General features: G+C 45.1%; 2 protein-coding genes across 10 annotated transcripts in view; one reads left to right on the forward strand and one right to left on the reverse strand.

Annotated features, from left to right (window-relative positions):
* The first annotated feature begins 1,165 nt into the window (after positions 1 to 1,165).
* LOC113904380 (cytochrome c oxidase subunit 6C) lies at positions 1,166 to 11,135 on the forward strand. Its single transcript, XM_027561456.1, has 4 exons — positions 1,166 to 1,291; positions 2,221 to 2,352; positions 3,296 to 3,423; positions 11,008 to 11,135. The coding sequence occupies exons 2-3, from the start codon at positions 2,242 to 2,244 to the stop codon at positions 3,407 to 3,409; spliced, it is 225 nt and encodes a 74-aa protein (XP_027417257.1). The 5' UTR covers positions 1,166 to 1,291; positions 2,221 to 2,241; the 3' UTR covers positions 3,410 to 3,423; positions 11,008 to 11,135.
* A 659-nt stretch (positions 11,136 to 11,794) lies between these two features.
* VPS13B (vacuolar protein sorting 13 homolog B) overlaps positions 11,795 to 26,910 on the reverse strand; it is an 806,600-nt gene continuing 791,484 nt past the window's right edge. For 5 of the 9 annotated variants that reach the window (XM_027561446.1, XM_027561453.1, XM_027561449.1 and 2 more), the window contains 4 exons: positions 20,483 to 20,659; positions 17,470 to 17,572; positions 16,747 to 16,996; positions 11,796 to 13,261 (listed from right to left, as the gene is read on the reverse strand). In XM_027561446.1, the coding sequence (XP_027417247.1) occupies positions 13,013 to 13,261; positions 16,747 to 16,996; positions 17,470 to 17,572; positions 20,483 to 20,659 (779 nt within the window). In that variant the 3' untranslated portion in view covers positions 11,796 to 13,012. Of the gene's footprint in view, positions 13,262 to 16,746; positions 16,997 to 17,469; positions 17,573 to 20,482; positions 20,660 to 26,910 lie in introns of all 9 variants that reach the window. The other 4 variants (XM_027561445.1, XM_027561448.1, XM_027561447.1 and 1 more) reach the window with 1 other exon arrangement.

The raw sequence follows: 26,910 nt of genomic DNA on the forward strand, positions 1-26,910 counted from the left end.
GCTTGTTTGTGTGTGCACTTAGTAGCTCAGTCGTGTCTGACTGTTTGCTACCCCCTCAACTGTAGCTTGCCAGGCTCCTCTGTCCATGGAATTTTCCAGGCAAGAATACTGGAATGGGTTGCCATTTCCCACTCCAGAGGATCTTTCTGATGCAGGGATCAAAGCCCTGTCTTCTGCGTCTCCTGCACTGGCAGATGGATTCTATACCACTCCACCACCTGGGAAGCCCATAAACCTTTCTCTGCTCTAAACTCTGACATTTCAGTTTGTTTAGTCTGTGTCTTGGGACAACAATAAGTAGCCTGAAAAATGTTGCTGAGGTACGAATCTACTTTGACCTTCAGTAACCACCAATTATGACTGAAAGGTTTCACTCCCCAGAACCATCTGTTAACAAGTCTCTGAGAACAAAGACTCCATGACCTGCTTCATGATCTGCCTAATAGCAGAGCCTGGTATCAATCCATATATGTTGAATCAATATTATGTAGCCTATAAATCCTTCACAGTACTTGCTGAGTTGACTTCAATAATGCAGTACCAATTCAGGTTATTTCAATAAAAACCAAGTCTGACACCCTGAAGGCACAAGAGTCTTACCTTTACAGACTACTTTCCATAAACTTCCAGATGTCTTCCTTTAAAAACACCAGTCTCTTACTAAAAGTCCACACAAGTACTTCCATCAAAATTTGTTCAACTCTGCTAAGCGGGTAATTGCTTCTGCAACAGCTAGGTCAGCTGTCCACTACAGCATCCACTGGTTGGGATTCATGATATTACTCTGTTTATGCCTGTCTCATTTGCTGAGCTGTGAGCTTCTGGAACTTGGCTGTCTGGTTCACTGTTTACCCAAACAAGTGGCTATATGCATAAGGATAGTCATAATGAAAATGTTGGTTTGTGCACATAGTCGGAGCAATCCATGCATGTCCAGGAAGATTTGTGCTGTATTTGTAGGGTATATATTTATTTAAATTCACACATTTAAAATCTTTGAATTCCTTAATCAGTTCATATCAACTCTGTGTATGAGTAAGATCAGTATGTCCAATTTACTAAAGAAACTGACGCAGAAGGTCAAAGTCTAAATAAATCCAAAGTTACCCAAGGAAGAGACTGAAAACCCTGGTTAACGTCAGCTGTGACCAGCGGGAGGCGCGCCGGAGGCTTTTTGGACTCTTTCGGCCACCGTAGCCGGGTCCCCTCTCCGTTCCCTCTATTTAGGTGCCTGCGCGCTGCGGAAACGCCGTCCATTTCTCCATCAGCCTGAGAGGACGTCGCGGTTGAGGTGAGTCGTGTGCCTACCTCCTCCCTTGTTTGGATTCTCCCGCCTGCCGCCTCCCGCTGCCGGTCTGCCTCTCTAGCCGTTACTCTCCATCTCTAGGGTCGGGAAACCTCGGACCTCTGGCCCGTGTCGACCCCAGCTTCCCGGCGTTGCGGCCTCTTCGGGGAGGGTCTCCCGGGGACCCCGGGTTTGCTGAGGGGCGTGAGAGGGGCCTGGAGGGACCGCCAGGCTTCGGAGGCAGCCGGCCCGGCCCCGGGGACCGTTGCGTATCTCACTGCGTTGAGCGTGACCTTGGCGGCGTCCTTTGACCTGTCCGGTCCCGGTGTTTTCACCTGCAGAAAGGGAGCGGTTTCCCCCTCCTCCGGGCCCCGGGCGGGAGGGGCGCCGTCGGCTTTGTGGTAGCCTTGGGGTTGGGGTTGGGAGGCTGGGGGCCGGGGGCGGGCCTCCCTCCCGCAGCCGCCCCCGCGCGCGCAGGGCCTTCCCTCCCCGCGCGGGCGGCGCTCGCCGAGGGCCCGGGGGACCTGCTGGGGGGCCCGCCCGGGTGTTAGTCCTGACTGCGCGACCTTGAAATGTTTCCTTAACCTTCGTGCGTCCAGGTTTTTGTCAGTAAAACGGGAAAACACCTGTCTCACAGGATTAAATGAATTGGTGGTAGAGTTGTTTGCACTTGTGCTATCAATCTAGAGCCACTGCTGATCTTTCCTGTAATTCGGAGAGGCCTGTGTCATTCTTGTTCCCCGGTTACTGTTGGGTCGCAACCGGCTTGCTTATTTAGGGTGGTCGTTCAGCGTGTGAAAGGGAAAAAAGATGAAGTCACTAAGCCCCTAAAGATCCTAGGTTTTGGTAGAGGAGTTGGTCCACTGTCCTGCTTGTGTCTCTAGGTACTAAAATGTATTGTGCATAAGAGTTCTAAGAGCTCTCTCTCATTCTAGCCGTCGAGAAGAAAAACTGCCATGTCCACTGCTTTGGCAAAACCTCAGATGCGTGGCCTTCTGGCCAGACGTCTGCGATTTCATATTGTTGGCGCATTCATGGTCTCTCTGGGGTTTGCAACTTTCTATAAGGTATGTATGTTTTATTTTTACTTTGTGCTCGCGGTCGAAAAATGTTTTCAATTTGAAAATATATTTCATTTTCGTAGATAGCTCATAGAGTCTCTTAAAGAAATTCCCTCTGTAGGGTGCTCCCTTGCTCTTACCTTTCTCTACCACTTCAGTGTGATGGGGACAGTATTTCTTATTCTCCAGATGCCTTGTCTTCCATCTTTAAATGAAGCTTACTTTGGTTGGGCTGCCATAACAAAATACCACAAAGTGGGTGGCTTCCACAGTAGAAAAAATTTTTGAGGCTAAAAATCCAAGGTCAGGATAGCTGTCGGGGACTTCCCTGACCATCCAGTGGTTAAGACTCCAAGCTTCCATTGCAGGGGGCACGGGTTCTATCCCTGGTTGGGAAACTTAAGATCCCACCTGCCACAAGTGTGGCCAAAAACAACCAAAAAAACTTTGGGGTTGATTTCTTCTGCTGCCTCTCTGCTTGACTTTGTAGAAGATGGCTGTCTTCTCCCTCTCATCACATGGTCCTATATGTGTTAGTATGTTTCTGTCTGAATTTTTTCCTCCTGTAAGGATGCTAGTCAGATTAGGATCCATCCTAAAAAGTTCATTTTAACTTAGTTACTTCTTTGTTGTTTAGTTGCTAAGTCATGTCCAACTCGTGTGACCCCATGGACTGCAGCCCGCCAGGCTTCTCTGTCCATGGGATTTCCCAGGCAGGAATACTGGAATACTGGAGTGCATTGCTCTTTCCCTCTCCAGGGGCTCTTCCGGGCCCAGGGATTGAACCACGGTGAATTCTTGACCACTGAGCCACTAGGGAAGCCCTAATTACTTATTTAATAAAATGATAGGCTTCAAGGTGAACAGAAGCTTGGTCATTTACATTGTCTTTAGATATTGTTTCTAATAATCTAAAAAATAAACCCTGAATGTGATTGTTTCCTTTTAGTTTGCTGTAGCTGAAAAAAGAAAGAAGGCATATGCAGACTTCTACAGAAATTATGATTCCATGAAAGATTTTGAGGAGATGAGGAAGGCTGGTATCTTTCAGAGTGCAAAGTGATTTGGAATATAAAGGTAATACAGTTATTTGAAGTTACTGTTTAAAACCTTTCGATTGTGTGTATACATGAAACATACGGTCTTAATTACGAACAGTTCAGTATCGTCTAGTACCTTTACATCGTTGCACAGCTGGTCTTCAGAACTCTTCATCTTGCAGATGGGGATCCATTCTGTACCCATTAAATATTTCCGCCTTCCCCAGGCAGTCACCATGCTTCTGTCTAGGTACCTCATGTTAAGTGGAATAGTGACTTATTTCATTTAATGTAATATCCTCAAGGTTTATTCATTACAGCTGTGTGAGAATTTTCTTCCTTGTTAAGGCTGAGTAATCCATTTTATCTGTATACCACATTTTGTTTTTCATTTGTTATTCATTCATCTGTTAATGGACTTGGATTCCTTATACACCTTTTGGCTCTTGTGAATAATGCTGCTGTTTTGTGTGCATATCTCTTTGATACCCTGCTTTTAATACTATTTTGAGTATATACTCAGAAGTGGAGTTGCTAAACCATACGATGTTCTGGTTTTAAATTTTTAAGGAACCACCATCCTCTTTTACATAGTGGCTGCACTATTTTACACTTCACTAAGTTTTGTGTGCAAGGGTCTCTCCATGTCCTTGCCACCGCTTATTTTCTGGTTTTTTGATAGTAGCCATCCTAGTGAGTGTTAGGTATTGTTTTCTTTTGGTCTTCATTTGTATTTCCCTAATGGTTAATGATGTTGAGCCTCTTTTCCCATGCTTGTTAGCTGTTTGTATAACTTCTTTGGAGAAATGTCTATGCAAGTCTTTTGCCCATTTTTAATCGGACAGTTTTTTGTTGAGTTGTAGGAGTTATTTAAAAGCCCCTATCGGATATGATTTAGATATTTTCTCCCATTCTCTAATTGCCTTTTCAGTCTATTAATTGTATCTTTTGATGAATAGACATTTGAAATTCTGAGGGGATTCTAATTTTTTTTTTTTGCCTGTACTTTTGGTGTCATATTTAAGAAATCATTAACAAATTCACTGTCATAAAGTATTACTTTTTTTCCTGAAGTTTTATAGTTTTATTAGCTCTTACCTTTAGGTCTTTGATCTATTTTGAGTTAATTTTTGGATATGATGTTAAGGAAATGGTTTGCTTCATTCTTTTGCATGTGAATATCCAGTTTTCCAAACACCATCTCTTGAAAATATTTTCCCATTAGTTTTAGTACCTTTGGTGTTTTTCTCTATATGGACGGGTTTATTTTGGGACTCTAGTCTATTGCATTAGTTTATATTTCCATCTTTATGCCAATATTACACTCTTGATTCAATACCTTTATAGCAGGTTTTGAAATCAGGAAGTGTTAGTCCTCTAGCCTTGTTGTCTTTTTCAAGATTGTTTTGGCTGTTCATGGTCTTATTGATAATCCACATGAGTTTTAGGATGGATTTTCCTATTTCTCAAATGTTGTTGGGATTTTGGTAGGAATTGCATTATACAGATCATTTTGGGTAGTGTGACCATCTTGACAGTTACAAGTATTCTAGATCATGAACACAAGATGTGTTTCCATTTATTTGTTTCTTTAATTTCACCAATGTTTTATACTTTACAGTATATAAGTCTTTTACCTCCTTGTTGAAGTTTATTCCTAAGAATTGTAGTTTAATGCTAATACGAGATTGTTTTAATTTGCTTTTCTGATTATTCATTGTTAGTGTATAGAAACACTACTCAGCTTTGCTGAGTTATTCTAACAGTTTTGTGTGTGTGAGAGAGATCGATCAATCTTTGAAGGTTTTCTGCATATAAGATCAGATCATCTGCAGATAGCTTTACTTCTTCCTTTCCAATTTGGATGTCATTTCTTTTCTTCCTTAATTGCCCTGGCTAGGATTTCCAGTCGGAGAAGGCAATGGCACCCCACTCCAGTACTCTTGCTTGGAAAATCCCATGGACAGAGGAGCCTGGTAGGCTGCAGTCCATGGGGTCGCTAGGAGTCAGGCATGACTGAGCAACTTAACTTCCACTTTTCACTTTCATGCATTGGAGAAGGAAATGGCAACCCACTCCAGTGTTCTTGCCTGGAGAATCCCAGGGACGGGGGAGCCTGGTGGGCTGCTGTCTATGGGGTCGCACAGAGTCGGACACGACTGAAGCGACTTAGCAGCAGTAGCAGCAGGATTTCCAGTACTGTGTTGAAGAGAAGCGGCCAAAATGTGCATCCTTCCCCGCCCCCCCCCCCCCCCCCCCCCGACCTTAGAGGAGAGTATATTAGCTGTGGGTTTCTCATATATCACTTTTATTATGTTGAGGTAGTTTTTCTTCCTATTCTTTATTTGAATTTTTTTTTTAATCATGGAAAGGTATTAAATTTTTCAAATGCTTTCTTGAATCAGTTGAAAAGATCATGTGACTTTTTGTCCTGCGGTGTGTTGTATTTTTCACATGTTGAATCATCCTTGTTCATGGTGTGTAATCCTTTTAATGAACTGTTGAATTGTTGGCTAGTATTTTATGAGGGATTTTTGCATCTATATTTGGGATATTGCTCTGTAATTTGTCTTTAATATATTTGATGGTCTTATAGAATGTGTTTTGTTTTTTTTTTTTTAATTTTATTTGTGGCTGTGCTAGGTCTTTGTTGCTAAGTGGGCTTTTCTCTAGTTGCTGTGAGTGGGGGCTCTTCTTTGCAGGGGCTCCTCTTGTTGGCAGAGCACAGGCTCTTGGGCGCACAGGCTTCAGTAGCTGTGGCTCACGAGCTCAGTCATTGCAGCTCCCAGGCTCTCGAGCACAGGCTTAGTGGTTGTGGTGCACAGGCTTAGCTGCTTTGCAGCATGTAGGATCTTCCCGGATTAGGGATTAAAGCTGTATCTCTTCATTGGCAGGTGGATTCTTTACCACTGAGCCACCAGGGAAGCCCCAAATGTTTTGTATTTTTAAATAAGATGGTTAGTCAGATGTGGACATATGAGAGACACAGGAAAACATGGAAGGGCAGTCTCTCTCCCATACACAGGTTTAAGTTGTCATTAATATATGCAAGTTAAAAAATACATAGAGTGAATTTGAAAGTGTTCCCCTCTTCAGTTTTTTGGAAGAGTTTGAGGAGGATTGGGGTTAACTTTTTTAAAATGTTTGGTAGAATTTACCTGTGAAGCCATCTTATCCCAGCCTTTTGTTTGTTGAGTGTTTTTTGATTGTGGATTTAATCTTCTTACTTAGTTAAAGTCTGTTAATATTATCTTTTTATTTCTTGGTATGTTTATAATAATCTTTATTTCCTGTGGCTTTGGTTTAGCTTGCTTTTCTTTTCTACCTTTTGAGGGGTAAACTTAGGTTGTTGACTTGATCTTTTAAACTTTTCTTCTTAAACCTACTTTGACCCATTGGTGGTTGGAGAGTATGTTGTTTAATCTCAACGTATTTGTGGATTTTTCTGTCTTCCTTCTGTTCAGTTGTGTCCGACTCTTTGCGACCCCATGGACTGCAGCATGCCAGGCCTCCCTCTCCATCACCAACTCCCAGAGCCTACTCAAACTCATGTCCATCGAGTCGGTGATGCCATCCAACCATCTCATCCTCTGTCATCCCCTTCTCCTCCTGTCTTCAATCTTTTCCAGCATCAGGGTCTTTTCCAGTGAGTCAGTTCTTCGCATCAGGTGGCCAAAAAGTATTGGAGTTTCAGCTTCATCATCAGTCCTTCCAATGAACACCCAGGACTGATCTCCTTAGGATGGACTGGTTGGATCTCCTTGCAGTCCAAGGGACTCTCAAGAGTCTTCTCCAGCACCACAGTTCAAAAGCACTCAGCTTTCTTTACAGTCCAACTCTCACATCCATACATGACTACTGGAAAAACCATAGCCTTGACTAGATGGACCTTTGTTGGCAAAGTAATGTCTCTGCTTTTTAATATGCTCTCTAGGTTGGTCATAGCTTTTCTTCCAAAGAGCAAGCGTCTTTTAATTTCATGGCTGTAGTCACCATCTGCGGTGATCTTGGAGCCCCCAAAAATAAAGTCTGTCACTATTTCCACTGTTTCCTCATCTATTTGCCATGAAGTGATGGGACCAGATGCCATGATCTTAGTTTTCTGAATGTTGAGCTTTAAGCCAATGTTTTCACCCTCTTTCACTTTCATCAAGAGGCTCTTCAGTAGTTCTTCACTTTCTGCCATAAGGGTGGCATTATCTGCATATCTGAGGTTATTGATGCCTGTCTTGGCAATCTTTGATTTCCAGCTTGTGCTTCATCCAGCCCAGCATTTCTCATGATGTACTCTGCACGTAAGTTAAATAAGCAAGGTGACAATATACAGCCTTGATGTACTCCTTTCCCAATTTGGAAACAATCTGTTGTTCCATGTCCAGTTCTAACTGTTCCTGACCTGCGTGCAGATTTCTCAAGAGGCAGGTCAGGTGATCTGGTATTCCCATCTCTTTCAGAATTTTCCATAGTTTGTTGTGGTCCACACAGTCAAAGGCTTTGGCATAGTCAATAAAGCAGAAATAGATGTTTTTCTGGAACTCTTGCTTTTTTGATGATCCAGCGGATATTGGCAATTTGATCTCTGGTTCCTCTGCCTTTTCTAAAACCAGCTTGAGCATCTGGAATTTCACGGTTCATGTACTCTTGAAGCCTGGCATGGAGAATTTTGAGCATTACTAGCGTGTGAGATGAGTGCAGTTGTGCAGTAGTTTGAGCATTCTTTGGCATTGCCTTTCTTTGGGATTGAAATGAAAACTGACCTTTTCTAGTCCTGTGTCCACTGCTGAGTTTTCCAAATTTCCTGGCATATTGAGTGAAGCACTTTAACAGCATCATGTTTTAGAATTTGAAATAGCTCAGCTGGAATTCCATCACCTCCACTAGCTTTGTTCATAGTGATGCTTCCTAAGGCCCACTTGACTTCGCATTCCAGGATGCCTGGCTCTAGGTGAGCCAGCATCGTGGTTATCTGGGTTGTTAAGATCTTTTTTGTATAGTTCTTCTATGTATTCTTGCCATCTCTTCTTAATATCCTCTGCTTCTGGCTTAGGTCCATACCATTTCTGTCCTTTATCGAGCCCATCTTTGCATGAAATGTTCCCTTGCTATCTCTCTTCCTTCTGTTAGGATTTCTAGTTTCATCCATTGTGACCAGCAAAGATACTTTATGTGATTTCAGTCTTAAAATCTGTTGTTCTATGACCTAACATGGAAATTAATCCATATGCACTTAAGAAAAAGTATACATATTCTGATGTTGGGTAGAATGAGATTTGATTGGTCTGTAGTGTTCAAGTCCTCTTATTTTCTTAATGATCTTCTGTCTGGTCATTTCAATTATAGCCATAGGTTTGCCAAAGAGTTTGTTTAGTTTTTCTGTAAGATTTTACATTCTAAGTCACCTATTGTTATGTAGAGCTGTCTATTTCTTCCTTCAATTCTGTTAGTGTTTGCTTCATGTATTTCCAGGCTCTCATGGTTGGTGTATATATAATCTGCCTTCTTGGTGGACTGACCTGCCATTATAAAATGTCCTTTGTGTTTGTAGCATGTTTTGATTTAGTCTGTTTTATCTGCTAACAGTATAGCCGCTTTTGCTCTTTAGATTGCTGCCTGTATGGAGTCTCTTTTCATCCTTAACTTCAAAACTATGTGTATCTTTGGATCTAAAGTGAATCTTTTGTAGATAGCTTGTAGTTGGACCTTGTTTTGTATCCATTCCTCAGATCCATGACTTTTGTTTGGGACGTTTAAACCAACCTATTGTTATAGTCTATTTTGAATTGCTGATAACACACATACAAAAATTTAATCACATACAAAAATTATCTTTTACAACCCTGTTCCCCTACTTTGTTATTGATGTCACAAATGGCATTTTTAGATATTGTGCCCATTAACACAGATGTCTTTTTTTTTTTTTTTTTTTTAGTGCTTTTGCCTTTTAAATACTACAAAATTGAAAGTGGGGATATGAAACATGATTAACACTGGCTTTTATATTTATTCACATATTTACCTTTGCCAGGGAGCTTCATATTTCAGTATGGCTTTGAGTGATTGTCTAGTGTAATTTTGTTTCAAATTGAACAGTTCTCCTTGCAGATCTAGTAGTAATGAACTCCTTATCCTTTAGCTTTTGTTTATCTGGGAGTGTCTTAATTTCTTCCTGATTTTTGAAGGACATTTTCCTGAGAAGTCTACTGATAATCTTATAGAAACTCCGTTATAGACGGTGAATCTTACTGCTTCCAGGATTCATCGTCTTTGGTTTTTGACAGTTGGATTATAATGTGTCTTGATGTTAGGAGACTTTGGGTTCATCTTACTTCCAAGTAACATGTTTGTATATACATTTCTTTCTTCAGATTTGGAAAGTTTTTGGCCAGTATTTCTTCACATAAATTCTCTGTCCCTTCATGCACCTCCACAATACAAATGTTGGTCTTTTTGATGGTGTCTCATAAGTCCCTTAAACACAGTCACCATTGTCACCAGTGTTCGAGATAAAGATAGAAATAGTCCCTGGGGAGGCCCTCAGACAGCCCAGAACACTGTGTGCAAGGTCTGCTCTTTTCCTTCTTCCTGAAGCACTGGAAACCTTTTATGGTTTGTTATTTGGATGTCCACAGGTGACTTGGTGGCTTTCTAGATTCTGGTTGGGTAGTCAAGGTCCACTGCCTCATGGACAGTGTGAATTAAGATTCTGTGTCTAAAATTTAAGGATAATTTTGAGTATAAATAACTTTTGCCTAGTGTTAGATTCAATTCTGTTACATTCCGTTTCTGTAGTTGCTTATATTAAGAAGTATCTGAGTCACAGATCGATACATGTATTAAGTAGCCATAGTTGAATATATGTAATATATAGTAGTAGAAAAAAAGTTTATTCCCAGTGGTTGGAAAACTGATAGGAATTGTAATTTCCATCATGGACTGTTATGTCCGTTAGAATTGACAATCACAAAGTAACAGGAATTACTAAAATAGAAAACTAAGAATGTTTTATGTAAAGGGTGATCTGTGTTAAAAGTGCATAACAAAAAAGGCTGAAGGTAAAAAGATAAAGAAAATACTAGTTTCTTGTGTGTGTTATCTTAATATTGCTGTTTTCTCGTACCTTTGAAATTTTCAAAGCTTTCGCAGTGGTTATACTTTTCATAATCAGATGTTAACAGGCTGATTTTTTAAACACATTTTTTTTTTTACCTTTTACTTATAAGAAGTTGATTGCTTAAAAAACAATAAAAAGAGGAGCAGATTTGGAGACAAGAATACAAGTTTAGAACAAATGGACTGCTGCTTTTTAAGAACTGTATGGGTATGAGACTGGAACGGACGGGGTGGACTTGAAGAAAAAAAGGTAGAACTTGGTACATGAAAGCAAGAAACCTCAGAAAAAGATGTGAATGCCCCAAATGGAATAGAGGTTGGACAGGGAGGTTAGGGAGCATAGGGGAAAATGGACCTGGAGCCCAGGCAGCCTGACTGGGGCTGCTCCTGGACTAAGGGTGAGTGAGCAAAACGTGCCCGCGTCGGTGGCAGTAGCACTCAGGGGACCCAGCGTGGCGAGGTATTGAGAGAATGACTGTCGTTAACTTGGTCACTCTGTTTTTCTCCACAGAATTTCTTTGGGTTGAGTTCCCTGGAAGTTTGTCACTTTCCTGTGTTCCTGAACTATGAAACTATGACTATCTGGGGTGAGAAATAGTCTCTCAATAAACAAACAATTAACATACTGTCGACACTTAAGTCTTTGTTCAGTTATTCTTACCGACATGTAGAGTTTGGGGTACTTGGATTAGAATTGGTCAGGGATTTTTTTTTTTTTGAATTTGGAAAGTAACTTTATTTATTTATTTTAATTTTTTTTTTTTTTTAACTTTACAATATTGTATTGGTTTTCCCATACAACAACATGCATTCGCCACGGGTGTACATGTGTTCCCCATCCTGAACCCCCAGACTGTCTTTCCAATAAAATGTCTTTGGACTTCATTGTTATCAGATTGCCCTACTGGATCCAGCCATTGGGCAGATGTAATAGGTACATTTAAGGTTCTTTATTCAGTTACCACTTTATTGAAGGCCTAACTGTATGCGTGTACAATATGAAATACACAAAAAAAGTTTTTTAATTGGAATTGAGGTTGACTGATATTTGCTAATTGAGAGTGTGGTAACATTTTTCAGAGGAGGGCTTAGGAGCTTTCTCTCCTTTAGTAATTGTTTTTGTTGTGATCAAAAGAGCTTTAAGAATTGTGTCATTTTAGTGAAAACTAACTGAATCCCCAGTTCTTTAATTAGGTTAACAAATTTTCTTGTGCAGAATTCTTGAGTCCAATAATGTAAGCTGTAATAAACCTGGGTATCAGTGAAACCTGCATTTTAAGAACCCACGTTTATGTATGATCAGTAATTCAAGAATTTGTTTTATTTTAAACAATTTCATATAACAATTAGTAGTATGCAAATTTATCATAAAAGATACAAGACTTAATACATATTTACAAGCTTAAAAATAGTCACTCTTGTGGTTGACAAAACTATCACTTTCCTAAATGAGTATGATATAGCAAAGTAATGGTGGAGCCATTTTTTTCATATTCAGCCTAAAGTGTCCATTAACAGTAAACAACTATGCAGTGATCTCTTTCTTATGCCCAGTAACATGTGAGGCTTAAGTTAAAGCAGACATTTGAAACTGAAATTCCTTAGCATCTCACAACTGTAGGTATCAGGTTGTAGGCCCAAGTTTGGATGTAATAAGTAAAAATGTATTTTAGTTGGAGTATCAAATTTTTACTGAATGCTCAAGGTGTACGTGGTGACCTAGGATCTTGAGCCAAATCCATTTTTTAAAAACAAAAAATCATGGTAATATCTTTATGCTGGATCATGCTAAGTCATCAAAATGAACTATTGTTAAGGTTAGTGTTAGGGTCCTTGACTTGGCTAAGGCATCAGGGTGAGTCCGTCCATAAAAGTATCCAGTAGTGGGAGTTCCCCAGTAGTGTGTTGCTTATGGAACTAAAGAAACTCACCTGAGCACCCTGGATCTGTTTTTAGCAGTAGACAAAAAAAGATTTGCTTGCCTAGCAAAACAGATTAGAAAGACATTTTTCCAAAATGTACCTGGATAAGTCATCAGTAAAATTTCAGTAAAAGTTTAGAGTAGAAATGTACATGGCAGCTTTCACTTAAAATAGCATCACGTTTAAATAACATTAACAAGTTAAACAGTAAGATCTTAAGCATTGAATTTCATTTAAAGCTAAACTTCTGCAGAGAAGGGTGTTAGGCAAAGATGATGTCTCATCCTAAAAAGAGATGCAGCAGGAGATAAAGTTTACATCTGTTTCCAACGCTTGACTACAGAGTTGACAATCTTAATTAAAGTCAAAATTTTAGCAAAAAGAGCAAAAAGGAATGTATTTTCAATACACGATAAGACCAAACAGGAAAGGACTAAGTTTTTTAATCACTCAATTTTGAAGTATCTTAGTTGTAGGAAAAAGGAAGAGTTTGAATTGAACAGTGGTTTCGTGTCCACAATAGATGTTAAGAGCTCATTAGGTTTCTTTTTCAAAAATAATGGCACAAGCAGCAATCAACACCTTGGAGGGGACTCAAGGGAACCCTTTCCTCAGGGCTTTATTTTTCACCATGGTAAATTTACTAATGAAAACTTGGGCAAAATGTGGATCAACCATATAATGGTATGTTTTCACAGTGGAGGGGAGCGGTTCCACAGCCACCACAGGGCATGACGTCTGCACGGAGGAGCAGCCGGGGCCCAGGTGACAAGAGGTCTTTGTGATGTAGTCCACAAGTCTGTTATACTGTTGCTCTGACAGTCTCTCTCGAACTCCATCCACCTGCGACCCAAAAGAAGTTTTCAGTTTCCAAACCCTCTTAAGGACACTTCCATAACAAGATTACTCCTTCTCTTGCATTGATATACTGGATGTTTCGCCTTGTAGGTTACCTACTAAAGCCACTGAATAAGCGCTTGGTGTGTAAAAGTCCCATGTTTGACGGTTTGGGAATATTTTACTCTTAAAAACATCTGTCACTGTTCTCTGGTAGCCTAGTCCAGGAAAAAAGGAGAAAGGTATCTTTGCTTTGTTTCATTCTAATCAACATTAAACTCTGAGATAAAAGCTCTGCTTGTTTCTGGAAACCTCTCCAGATAGAACGTCTACCTCTTTCAAACCAGTGGCTTTGGACAGAGCATTAAGAAAACAAATACCTTTTGAACTGTAACATTTTCTGCTTTTATAAATATTAGGATTTAAAGCTAGAGAAAATTAAAAAAACTGGGCAGAGGAAGGGGAAGTTTTTATGGAGAAGAGGGAGGATGCACAGTGCACTCATGGTCCGCCAGGGTCTGGCACGTCTTCAGTGGAGCTCAAATAGAAGAACTGATGCGCTACCCAAACTCTTGAGAGAGATTTTCTCAGGAAGTGCCCATCAGGCAAGTGGAGCTATAAATTACCCCCTTCCTGGAATTCTGTAGCGGTCCACTGTGTAAATCAAGTGGAGTGGGACGTTTCCAGTGTAAGCCGCTGGTCTCTGGGAATCAGGTAGCCGCTGACCTCTCCATGGCCTTTACCTACCAAACGTTGGCAAGACTACTCTGGAAGACTTACAAACATTTTAATGAGGACTTTGGAGTTCTTGAAATAGTAGTAAAGAATGTATATATTTCTGTGTAGGGCACAGAGACAGCGCAGCCAAGGCTGTCTTAGAAGCGGCAGAAAGCCAGTGGGATGGTAAAGAGAGGTCAGCCTGCCAGAAAAATAAGTAGGGCGTCCATTAGAGTTCAGTCTCATATTTTTAAATTTGGGAAAGAAAATAAAGGCCCCCAAAGATTCCCTGACAGATGAAAGCTGTGCACCACCAGGCAAAAGCCAGAACTCTGATGATATCATCTGATGGGGTCAGGATTCAGCTGGAAAGCTTCGAATACACAAGAGTCTTAATTGCTCCTCCTGAACAGCAGCACAGGAAAACCCGTGTTGTGAAAGGAACATGGCCAAGGAATAAATTGACCTTCTGACTCATTTTGAGCCTCTCATAAGGGATTTCAATAATGTGCCAGGCATATTAAGCAATTATTACCCTACAAATGGCTGCATTTAACTAAGAAAAGCAAATGCTGATTAAAAAAAAAAATCCTGCCGTATTTGAATATACTGAATGATGTCATCTACAAATTAATTCCTTCCAAAATTCAAAGGAGCTATGTTTGCTAGCATCTAGAGCAAAATCCCAGAAAAGCCATTTCATGTAAAGATTTTAAAATACTATTCTTTTGTTTTCACTGGAAGACGGTGGGTAGGCTTCCCGGCCCAGGTTTCTGCCCGAGGCATAGGTTGGGCGCGGCCATTGAGGGAAACGCACCGTCAGGCAGCACTGCTGAGCGACCCCCACTGCCATTTTGGAAAGATTGGATCAGAGCATTATTAAGGAAGCATCTACTGTCTCCAAAAAATATTTTTTGTGCATTTTTGTTTTGCAGCCTGGGTCTCCATTGGAGTGAGTGGGGGAAGGTTTGAACACAGGATGAATGGGGCAGTTGTTTTTTGTTTGTTAGTAAGGAGTTGGGGTTAGAGGTAAAGGGTGAGAAAGGGGAATTTAGAGGCTGAAGGGTTGCAAGTCTGCTGGTCTGCCCAGTGCCTCCTGCTGCTGTGTAAGCTGCCCTGCAGTGTTCCTGCTCCCAGTCATCTCTTCCTGCCTCTGTTGCAGCCAATCCCTTCACCCTGACCCCTTCATCCTGAGCACCCTTGGGAAACGAGTGGTGAGCATGGTGTCCACAATGTCAGTGATCCCATGGTCTCAGGCTGGAAAACGTCTCGGGTGGTGACTCCACCTGCCATCTCAGTAACCCCCAGGGAAGCTGAGGTGTGTTCCCCTCCAGCTACAATTCCCCACAGTACTCTTCTCAAGCAGAAAAGCCAAAGAAGGATCACAGTTGAAGACAGTTTAACAGCAAATGCTGATTCTCTAGTCTCAATAGTTTAAGATCTGAAATATTTCCCAAGCCAACTGAAGAATAATGATGGTCCCAGATACTCCTCAGGGCTTTGGAAGCTTCTCGTTAAGGACCAGGGACTTGAAGATAATGATACTATCCCCTGCCAAGGCCTGTAGCCAGATCATTGCTGCTTTATTGTCAACCGGATCAGAAGATTTTGGCAGATCTAATAAAGTCAGGCTGGACATCTGACCTCTGTTTATTCCCAGAAAGTCATCAACTCAAACCAGCAATGTAGTCTTAGTGCCAAGCCCCAGCTTAAAGCCTGACTGATTATGATCCAAGAAACTAGAGAAATCTCAGAGTTGTTGTGGTTGGCTGCCTTCCATCTTCTCAGATAATTTTACCCAAACGGTGGTGTGAGGGAGACGCAGGCTCCCATACCAGGAAGAACATAATGAAAGAAGGAATCAGGCAGGACCTGCCAGAGGCAAGGTTGGCTGTCCTTTCTGGGAGCTACTCAGACCCTATGTTAGGACAGGCAGGTTCCACTTAAACTCTGATCCAACCCCAATCTAGCTGTGTGGGAAAAGATGTCCGTTTCCGAGGTCATCTCTCGGGGCCCCAAGGATCAGGCCATCAGCAGGGAGGCAGAGGCAGGGGCAGAGCAGGGTTCCAGTGGGTGCATGTGCTCACCCTGGTCTGGACGGCAGGAAGCCCATGATCACCTCTGGCCCCCGACTCCCAGAATGCACCCCCCCTCCCAGCTGTTGTGTGGCCAGGGAGCCTGCCCCCGGAGCCCACGCAGTGTCCCCAGGAGGTAGCGTGTAGCGCTCAGGGGGTGGGAAATGTCCTGCGGGGAAGGGGACACAGAGCCGCGTGGAAGACAGAGCAGGGGGTGGGAGAGAGCTGGAGACAAAAGTTTGACCCGAGCTCTCAGGAGCTGGGGCTGAGGGAGGCAGTGCCTGTGCTTATTGCACGCGTGACGCCCCTCGCTCCTGGGTGGCCCTTTCTCTCTCGTCCCTGCTGGAGGGACTGGCTGCAGCACTCCCAGGCCACGCGCAGACTCGGGCCTGCCCTGTGGACTTCAGACCTGGAGGCTGCTCTGTGGAATCGCTGCCCTGGTCCTGGCCCGGCTTGTTCAGACCCGCTCACTCTAGAGCTCCTGCACCCCGGCCCCACAACGACCGACCTTGGACTCTCGGGTGGCTGAGCCCCAGCGGTGAGTCCACCGGCCTTCTGCCGCCCCTGCCCCTGGCAGCCCTCCCAGTCTCTGGCGCCCACTGCAGAGGCTGCCGGCTCACAGACACCCGGTACCTGTGCTCACCCTGGGTCTCAATGCTGCCGGCAGCTAACCCCAGGCACCCCGCTGTCGAAAAGTACCTCTGCGTCACAGGCCACTCTGGGCTGCTTGAGCTGCACGATGAGCAAGCTGCTCTGCTCGCGGTCCTGTGTGCAGTCGATCTCCGTGACTGGGAAGGCCTGCTGCTGGGTGTCCTCGCTGACGCTCACCACGAAGAGCACGTCTGACGTCAGCAGCAGGCAGCCCTCGTGCTCCTGGCCTGAGCCCCTCACCAGAACAACCTCCAGGGCCATGTGCACTTCCGGTCTGCCCAGAGACTGGAGCATCTTCCTGCATCAGAGGAGAAAGGTGAGGCCACAGCCAGCTTGGGAGAGATGCTCACCTCTCAGGGCTCACAGTTTGAACCAATGCAAGGGCCCTCACCAATCTGATGATTCATTTCATCTTGAAATGTGTAATTGTCACTTTAATTCTGATTCTGGTCAGTCGAACCCAGCTCCTCCTGAAGACAAAGATACCCCTTGGTTTGGTGAGTCCTCTTCCCCCCATTAGAAATGTCACCCCTAATTAGGATACAGATGACCTCAGGCCCTCTCGCGGGCCCCGGCATCCCTGCCAATGGACATCCTGCCCTGAGTGGGACCTTCTGCTGCCAGCCCAGAGCTGTGGACCAGCAGCCTCTCCTGAAAACAGCTGCTCCTTTTGGGCTCCCCTGGAAGGGTGGCCCGTTAGCTGAGAGGAAGCCAGGCCCTGTTAACATACAGTGCACATGTACAGCTTAACCAGCGTCCAGATAATCTTACCAGACATATTTGACGTGGCTGTTTGGAGCCTGGTCAGCGTGCAGATCACTTGGCTGATAGCGCTGTTTGGGAAGCTGAGAAAGTCCAGCTCCGTGTAAAATACCTGTAGTAAGAGAAGTAAGGGGGTTTTACTAGTTGTTTTCTGGAAAACAGCTTCATGCTACAGTGATGTCATCTGCTCAGAGGCATCTGTAAAATGCTACAGATCCGAAATGATGTCACATCTCTGGAAGTAAGTGTATAGATAATCATTAAACATTGCAATGCTCTTAACCCAGGTGATCTTCTATTAGCTGCAAGCTGAAATATGAATGAGCTACAGTCCAAGTACAGGCGGGCAATTAGAGGAAGCATAATGCTCCTGGGAATAGTCAGGCCTGAGCAATAGCTTACACATCATTTACAGTTGATGTGACACAAAAGACTGTTAGTTGACTTCCTTGCTTAATATTACAATATGTCTATCTGCAGTGTGGCTGGTCAAATAAAAAACACAACACAGATGCACACAAAGGCGTGTGGTTGCCTAGATACAGTATTTAAATGACTTGGTCCAGCTGTTAGACATGAATCCATATATATTTATGAGCGCTCGCGGGGCCTCTGGTTTATTACACGCTCTCCCCGGTGCCAGCACCGAACGAGGGCACCCAGCGGCAGCCACGCAGTCCTCCAGAGACGCTCCAGAACCAGAGATGGTACAGCCTGTGTGCTTTCTGAGGGCCTGTAAATGTTTATAAACGAGGCACAGTCATTAGACTAAGAGTTAGTGGTTTGTAAAACCTTCAGAGAGGTAATAAAACTTTTACAAGAATGATGGAAACCAATGAGGCCATGTGAAGCTCTGCTCTGAGATGCTCTTACATAAGGGAGAAACCCCACAGCCTTGGGAAACGCGCAGTGAGGGACAAGGGCGCTTTCAAGACCAGAGGAATTTATGAAGTCTAAGTTGACTTTATCTTGCTGCCATCCATGGCAAAAGGAATACTGTTTCTGTGAATGTGTAAGTATTTGATAAGGGAGCGTTTAACTTTGTCCAGTTATGAGTTGCAGCAGTACTTTTTGTCAGTTTTCCTGTGAGTGAAAACGTCATTCATGGGAGGAGAGGGAGGCAGGCGTGAGGGGGAGGCGGGGAAGGGGCGGGAACACATGTTCCTGTCTGTGTGGTCTCCTAAAGGAGCCGCTCCGGATGGCTGCCTGAGCGCGGGCATTCTTCCTGCTCTCTTCCTCTCAGACATGGGTTTTATGCCCTAATCTGGCTGCCTCTTGTCAGATCTAGCAAGGCGCAGAGCCGCAGTCAAATGTACCCCGCGGACTTTACGGCCAGATGCAGCTACACGTGCAGAGTGCCTGCCCATTGTTTGAGGTGCCAGCCAGCCACCACTTCATGACCAAATGATACCGATTTTAGGCACAAAGGTAACAATTCCAGAGCCCCTGGCGGTCCTGTTCGGACTCTGTGCTTTCACTGCAAGGGCAAGTGTTCAATCCCTGGTTGGGGAACTAAGGAAGATTCTATAAGCCTTGCTGCTGCTGCTAAGTCGCTTCAGTCGTGTCCGACTCTGTGTGACCCACAGACGGCAGCCCACCAGGCTCCCCCGTCCCTGGGATTCTCCAGGCAAGAACACGAGTGGGTGGCCATTTCCTTCTCCAATGCATGAAAGTGAAAAGTGAAAGTGAAGTCGCTCAGTCGTGTCCGACTCTTCGCAACCCCATGGACGGCAGCCTACCGGGCTCCTCTGTTCATGGGATTTTCCAGGCAAGAGTACTGGAGTGGGCTGCCATTGCCTTCTCCACTATAAGCCTTGTGGTGAGGCCAAAAAAAAAAAGTAATTCCAGTTACCTATTTGAGGAGAAGGGGATGACAAAGGATGAGATGGCTGGATGGCATCACTGACTCAATGGACATGAGTTTGAGTAAACTCCGGCAGTTGGTGATGGACAGGGAGGCCTGGCGTGCTGCAGTCCATGGGGTCACAGAGTCGGACACGACTGAGTGACTGAACTGACTGACCGTCACCATTTTGCAGTAACTTACACTGCAGACCTGCTGACACTCATTTCCACAAGCAAATGTCAAACTGTCTTCAAGGTAAAGTACCATATTTATTGTAGTATCTATGCATTTATTTCACTTTTAAAAGACTTCTTTTTTTATACTGGATGGTTAGATAGCATCACCAACTCAATGGACATGAATTTGAGCAAACTCTGGAGATAGTGGAGGACAGAGGAGTCTGGAGTGCTGCAGTCCATGGGGTCACAAAGACTCAGACATGACTTAGTGATGGAACAACTATTTATGTAAAGTCACGTAATGTGCTCTGCCCAGAATGCAGAAAATTAGCACAGGAAGAGGTGCTTCCTTTCCCACACCCCCACTGCGTGCACATGGCTTTGTGGAGAGCCCTGGCACCATCCTAAGGCGGTAGTTCCACGAGCCTGGGTTCTCTGCACCAGTCTGCTCTGGGAATGGTTTTCAGTGGCAGATGATGCGCCTGTGCTGACCTTGGCCGGGAGACTGGGCCTGGCTGCAATAGCAACAGAGTCTGATGGCGAGAAAGCCATGCCTGACGCCAAGCTGCACGGGCAGTGTGCATGCATCCACCGACACATGCGTGCTCTTTCATTTCTTCAAATTGCTCACCAGAAAAAGTAAGTCTACTCTCTGCTTCAATATATTCGACTTTCTGTCCTCAACCTCTAACTCGTTACTTTTCATTAAAGCCTGCTTTGTTAAATGACTATAAAAAGATTCCATGACACATACACTGAAATTACTAATTGATTTCCTAGCTCTATAATTTTATCATAATTTATTAGTAGTAGTCTAATTCTATTCTTCGTGTAGATAAGCCTAAGGAGGTGAGAAAAAGAACTATTATTTATAGCTTTATCTATTTTATTTTTCACTCCTTGGTCATGTGAGGGGCTAGATTATCTTAGGGAAACCTTGGTATAGTAACGCAAATTAACCAGTGACGTCCGAGTTGGCCAGTTCTCCAGGACTCACCATAGCCAGTCTGTGACACCAGCTCAGCAGCCCCTCCGATGGGCTTCGTGAACACCCCCATGATTCCTTTCCCCACGCCAGAGATAACACCCTTGGCCTTGTGTCCTGCTGAAGCTTGAGCCTCCGATGTTTTCTGGAAGTTCTGCATTGGCTGATCAACTATACCAGCAATTGCACCTGAAAAATAATGAAAGCCTGGGTAAGGACGGAGGCATGAAATCCTGAGAAAGGGAAAGCTTTCAATCTGCAACAGTTTTGTTTGGATTGAAAATGAAACCCCACCCTCATTATAAAGCGCTCTACCATGCACTCATTTACCATTTATCTAAGTACACTGAGGCTATTTTAGACATTTATTATTGCAGTATCTTCATCAAAACATGATGTTCTGACTAGGTTTGACCCAACACAGCCAGGATCTATGAAGTTCAGTTTAGAATTTAATAAACATGCCAGACTATTTCCAAGTGCACCCACACACCTTTCTCCAGAAATCAAGCAACACGGTTTAGAGCAAAGCAGGAACAATTCCTTAGGAGAGTGAGCAGAATATATTTTCACTGAATCTGGGGATGAAAAACCTGAAAAGGGCGAGCCTCTTTCTTGTTCGCTCTTTTAGTAAGAATAAGAGCAGTCGTTTAGTATAACATAATATTAATATATTAAGAATTACATAGTAAGACTAATTATTGATATCGTAATAATTATTTCTATTACAGTAAGTCTGTCTCAAGGGCTTACTGTATGCTAAGGGCTCACTTGTAGGAGATCGTTAATTCTCACAATCCTCAGGAGTCGTGGTTTTATCCTCAGCACAAGGCCGCCAAGGCACAGGGAGGTTAAGGAGTTTTCCCAAGGTCACACAGCTGTCCTGTGCTTGCGCCAGGATTTGGGTCTAGGGAGTCAGAGTCACAGCCTCATTCTTAACCACCAAGCTAGTCACTGATCCTGTTTATAAAACAAGCTTCTCTCCTTGACCAGTCTTGGAAAAATCTCCTTTTCTCTCACTTCAACTGAGGATTGGCCACTTAACTCTTCACTTGAGAACAGTAGAAGCCCAGAACTCACGGCTGTCTGCTCTAACAGCTTTCCCAGTGGGCAGCCGGGCCAGGCGTGGAGCTGGCGCGTGAATCCCTCAGCCTCTGTGGGTCCCCTCCTTGCTCCTTGCACTCTGAGGGACCAGGGGTGAGTTTGAGTAAAAGGCCTCAAAAATCCAGATTTTTCTGCCACAACGGAGTGAAGGGTTCCCTAACCCAGCAAGAGGTAAAAATTTCATTACAATTCTTGACAGAATTCTGTTTTCAACTCAAACCTGCTAGGATTAATGAAAATGTACCATCCCTGGGTAGAAATTTTAGCTAATGTCAAATCCCATTATTCCAAATGCCACTAATTCAAAGTCTCCTGGGTAAAGGGAGATTTCCAGGTCTCAGTTAATGACCTGCTAATTTCAAGTCATATTCCATTGAACAAAATCCAGTAAAACAAAAAGGCCAGTTCCTTTGTGTCAGTTATAAAGGGAACATTCTTCATGGATTCCACTCTTCTAAATTTTGACAGCGCCATTTAAGTTTATATATTGACAGATTAACAGTGACCTGAAGCGAAGGGTCTGTTTCCCAGCCTAGACCACAGCTTCCCAAACCTCTTATTCAAATGATGCTGGAAGCAGAGGAGGCTGCTCATGGTTGGCCTGGGCTGCCGTGGCGGTCAGCAACCACAGGCCACGGCGGTTCAGGCGCTCTACGACACCCAGTCTCGGGGCCTGGGCTGGGAGCTCGCCTCGCGTCTTCAGTCTGAGGAATCTGAGGTTCTGTTCTCCATCTATGAGGTCAGGGCAGCTGGGAAGTATTAACGGAACCCGCTGCACTGGGAGGGGCAGGAACCCTGGGGTCTTCTCTTCAAATCATCTCACGGCAGGCAGGTCAAAATGAAAAGCATCATATAAAAGAATATAGCCTTTGCGATGTCACTTCCTGATTTCTTTGAAAGACGCCCATGCTGAGAGCAGAAAAGGTGGGGTAAATAATAACAAATCTACTATCAAATTAATTGCCTTTGCATTTTTCTGGTAGAAATGTCTTTTCTCAGGTGCAGATTTCCATTAAGACTATTAAAACTGAGTTAGGAGGGGGGCAGGTGAAAATCTCCCATTTTCCCTTAACATGTCAGGCCTGTGCCTGGGGCAGCCCCCACCCCGGGCTCTGACCTCCACCTGCCTAAGCGCAGAGAGGAACCGCAGCGAGGCTCCCCTCTGATCCTCCACTTTCTGCAGCCCCCGGCTGCAGTGAAGGCTCGGTTACTGGGGCTTTGATAGATAACCTCTTCTGGCCGTCCCCGAAGTGGGAAGCCTGAACACTGTGACAGGTGTTAGATCCTAAGAGGCAGAGGAGGAGCTGTGGGGTCCCGGGGTCCCGGGTGGGATGCTGGCCCGAGGTACACACGGGGCCCGGTTGCCTGAGACCCCAGCCCCGCCCACGAAGCAGCTCTCAAAGAGGCAGAGGGGCTTTCTCCATAAGCCTGATCCAGCCAAATCCCACCACCGGTAAATTATTTACTGCTGTATAGTCCAACTCTGCTCTGAGGCTTTAGGTAGTGGAAATGGATCCCAAAACTTGTCTGCTGGGCATCAGGCCATGGAGGCCAGCCATGTGGAGCTGGCTGTGATGTGACGAGGTGAAGCAGGGAGGGGAGGGGGCTTCCAGGGACCCTTCCTGTGCCCGCCAGCCTGGCTTCGCTTTCTCCTTTTCTTTTATTGCCGTGCTGCGTGGCCTGTGGATCTTAGTTCCCCAACCAAGGATCAAACTCATGCCCTCACGTGGGAGGGACATGCAGAGGCCTAACCACCGGACCACCAGGGAAGTCCCAGCCGTGCTTCCTTTCCTGCCCTTCCTTTGGTGGAAGAGGGGGGCTTGCTCTGTGAAGCAAGGAAACGAAAAGGCTCTCCTCACCTCTTCTGTGACTCGCTCAGCTTTAGGCTTGGTCACTATTGATGTTCTGCCCGTGTGGCTGTTCCAGTGCTGCCGTGTTGCATGTTGTAATTTTATTTTGGGCTTTTTTGTTTTTAATCACGATGGTGGAGGCACAGGCTGTGACACCGCTCCAAAGCTCACCGTTCCACGGACAAACAAGCCCCACAGAGTGTACTGGGTATCCCAGCTTGAGGCTCGCTTGTTTTTGACCAGAACAGATCAGCAAACTGAGAAGGAAGCATGCTCGTTGTTCCGAAACTCCCTTCTAATTGGAACGCAGGGTGCTGATGGCTGAGGGCGGCACCAGGGGGACCGCGGGCCAGCACCTTCTGGGCGCCCACGTCCTGACTCACCTGGTGGAGGTGTTGTGGCTGGGATTCTGAACGTCATCCCGAGAGTGGCCATGGAGATGGGGCGTGGCTGCTGGGAAATCCAGCAACTAACTCTTAAGTCAGAGAAGGGAGTTCTGACAGCCTGCCTTTGGTATTCATGAGAGAGAAGTCCCATCTGGGAGGTAACGTGCCCGGTAAGTGCCACATGGAGCTCACATCTCCTCTCAGCAGGCTCCAGGCTGAGGTAGAAAGTGGGGCTGTCCGGGGAACAGAGCTGCTAAGTGTGGGCAATCCTGCACTTAGAGTTGACGCCAACTCTGCCGGCTGGACAGTTCTTCCAAAAGCCACTGCTTTCTGAAAACAGTTGTAGACCTCCTCCAGGAGCTTTGGTGGCATCCCTCTCTGCGCCATCATTTCCTTGCTGACCCGGGGCGATGGGCCTGGCCAGGCAGCTATAGATGTCCTTGGATTTTTCAAGAGCCTCATAACACTCCACAGTGTCCTCATGAGGGCTGAGCTGAGTCAAGAAGGCCCATCAAACTCATAAACATTTGGGGGAAATGTGTTTTTCCTACTCTGCAACTTTCAGTTGTTCAGTCTCCCCACATCCTGATTGTTTCCAGGCGTGGAGCCCTTCAGGGTGGGTGACATGTGGAAAGACCCAGGCTCTTGTCCCTTCTGGATGCACGACCTGGGCAAGTCAACTAACTTCATCCACATCTAGGGTTTGAAGACCAGACAAGATGACTCATGTGGAAGTGCTCTGACAACCTTGAATTGTTATTTAAATATATTTTTACTAACTAGGTCATTTATATTTACGTCATGTATGAAGTGTTATTTAAATATATTTTTACTAACTAGGTCATTTATAAAGGAAGAAACTGAGGAACTAGGTTTTTTATTTCACTAAGCGTGGCTATTATATATAAACAGCTCTAACTTCAGCTGGGCACTTACTGGCATGCAGCGGTTTTATACACCATTTCTGGGGATGTATTACATGGCGACAAATCCATTCTAGCCTCCCTTTTTTCTTCCTGCCATACATCAAGGACCAGACATTTTGAGATGACCCAGTGATCATGTGGGATACAGTTATTGAACTCTTTCAAGAAAGGAAGCTGGTTGGGTCAACCTTAGTCTGAGGAGCACAGAAATGGAAACACTGCTCATGGTGTGTTGCTGGGAGCGGAGCTCCTGGGGGCCCAGGGTCAGAGCACTGCTGGCAGGGGCAACCAGATTCACATCATTCCTGGAACTCCTAGGTTTGCGGAAATTAACTTTAGATTCTGAAAGACTCCATGAGCCTACTGCAATTTCCATAGACAGCCTAAATGATTCCCTTGCATGGAGGAGTGTGTACAAAACATGATGACTATAGCAAAGTTCAAAGGTTTGGGATTATTTATCCTGGTTAATAATAGGAGCCATGCTCCAAAGGGTGACGTCACAAAGGCAGAATCACAGCTCCCCACGTAAGTGATTTCTACCACCCCGCAGAGTCTCAGACAGTGGAAAACAGGGAGTGGGTGTGGGCATCTCTGGGTGGGAAGAGCCCAGATCAGCCAAGATGGAAACAGCCACATGCCAGCCAGCTCAGGTCTCCTCTGCTGAGTGCCTCCGTCCAAGATCCTGGACAGTGGGGAGGAAGCACTCCTGCCCATAGCAGAGGGCATGCAAGGTCACAATTCTTAGCAGAAAGAGGTCCCACGGTTGCCAGATAATGACCCAAGGCCTCCACAGTAACCTCACAGTCACTTCCTATGGTTACAGCAACCGGACTAAAGCTAAAGCCAAGACGCCCCAGCCACTGGTCAGATGGCTCTCTTTGCTGAAGAGGTCTGGTCTCTGGTCTCGATGGAACCAGACGGCCCTTCTCGTTCCCCTGCTACCATAACATAATGAAGGTGCTGCTGACCAAGCACGGACGCTGCATCTGGCACGCAACGGACCACCACTACTTCTAGTAACGGCAGTGTCATTTCTAGCACGAATTTACAGAATAGAAGCCCTGAGGTCACAAAGATAGGGACCTGGAACCCGAGCCTGGGGGTTGCTGACTCCTGAGGACCATGTCCCGCTCCTCCCCGCCCCCTACCTACACCAAAGCAGCCACGCCACCAGTGAGGGGTTCGCTCCTTAAGCAGCTGCTCCACCCCAGGTCCCCATTCCCACACGGTATCACCGGCCATGCCCCACATCCCTGCAGGTTCGTTAGGACTTAAACAATTTCTGGTAACTGCACCTGAACTTGAAACATCTCACTGCTTCCTGTCAGAGCCTCACTCAGCTGGCCGCTGTGAGAGGAGGCCTTGTGTACAGAACTGCAGCCTGGAGAGAGGGCAGGTCCTTTCAAGCTCATCGTTTCTGACCTTTGGTCTCCCTGCTTTGGGCCCCTTTGATCTCCCAGAGATGCAAACTCCTTCAGATGCTCAGCGGGCAGGCGGCCAAGCAACACAGTTTTAAATTCCTTTGCAAACAAATAAACAGAAGATACCCTTGAAAATCCTGCTCTGCAAAATTTCAGCTCTGAAGCTTCCTTTTTTTATAGATTTTTTTTTTTTTTTTCCCAGAGCAACTTGTTTTTCAAACGTTTGTAATATTTGGAAATACCCAGAGCAGTCTTCCCCTCTCCGTGTACCACTTGGCTGCTGGACAAATGGCAATTACTCGGAAAAATAAAAGGAAAGAGTGGGCTCCTCACTGAAGTTTACATGACATTTGCACATGGCTCAAGTGTTTCTCAAACAAAAGCAGGCGATTCGATTGCTGATTGCTCTATCTGAGGAGGAGAGGGGGTAAGGCTTCAGGAGGCTGGCCGGTTACTCCCTTGGGCAAGCAGGCAGCTGTGGGCTGACATTCTCCAGTTGACGCCCGGAGCGGGACCCTCCCGGGAGAATGACGCCTTAGGGATGCCACGAGGGAGCAGAGAGGAGGCGGCGGGAGAGGCGACTCCCACTAGCGCGCGGAAGGGCGGGGCCCAGGCCCCAGGATGGCCCTGAGCAGCCACACCAGGATCGGTGTGGGGACCAGGCTGCGGGCCTCTTCTCAGCCTCAGCTTTGTCTGCAGGAAAACGGAAGGGCCACACCACCCCTGGTTCCGGCCGGGGGGTGGGTACCT

The sequence above is a fragment of the Bos indicus x Bos taurus genome, chromosome 14, assembly GCF_003369695.1.
Source record: "Bos indicus x Bos taurus breed Angus x Brahman F1 hybrid chromosome 14, Bos_hybrid_MaternalHap_v2.0, whole genome shotgun sequence".
Lineage (NCBI taxonomy): Eukaryota > Metazoa > Chordata > Mammalia > Artiodactyla > Bovidae > Bos > Bos indicus x Bos taurus.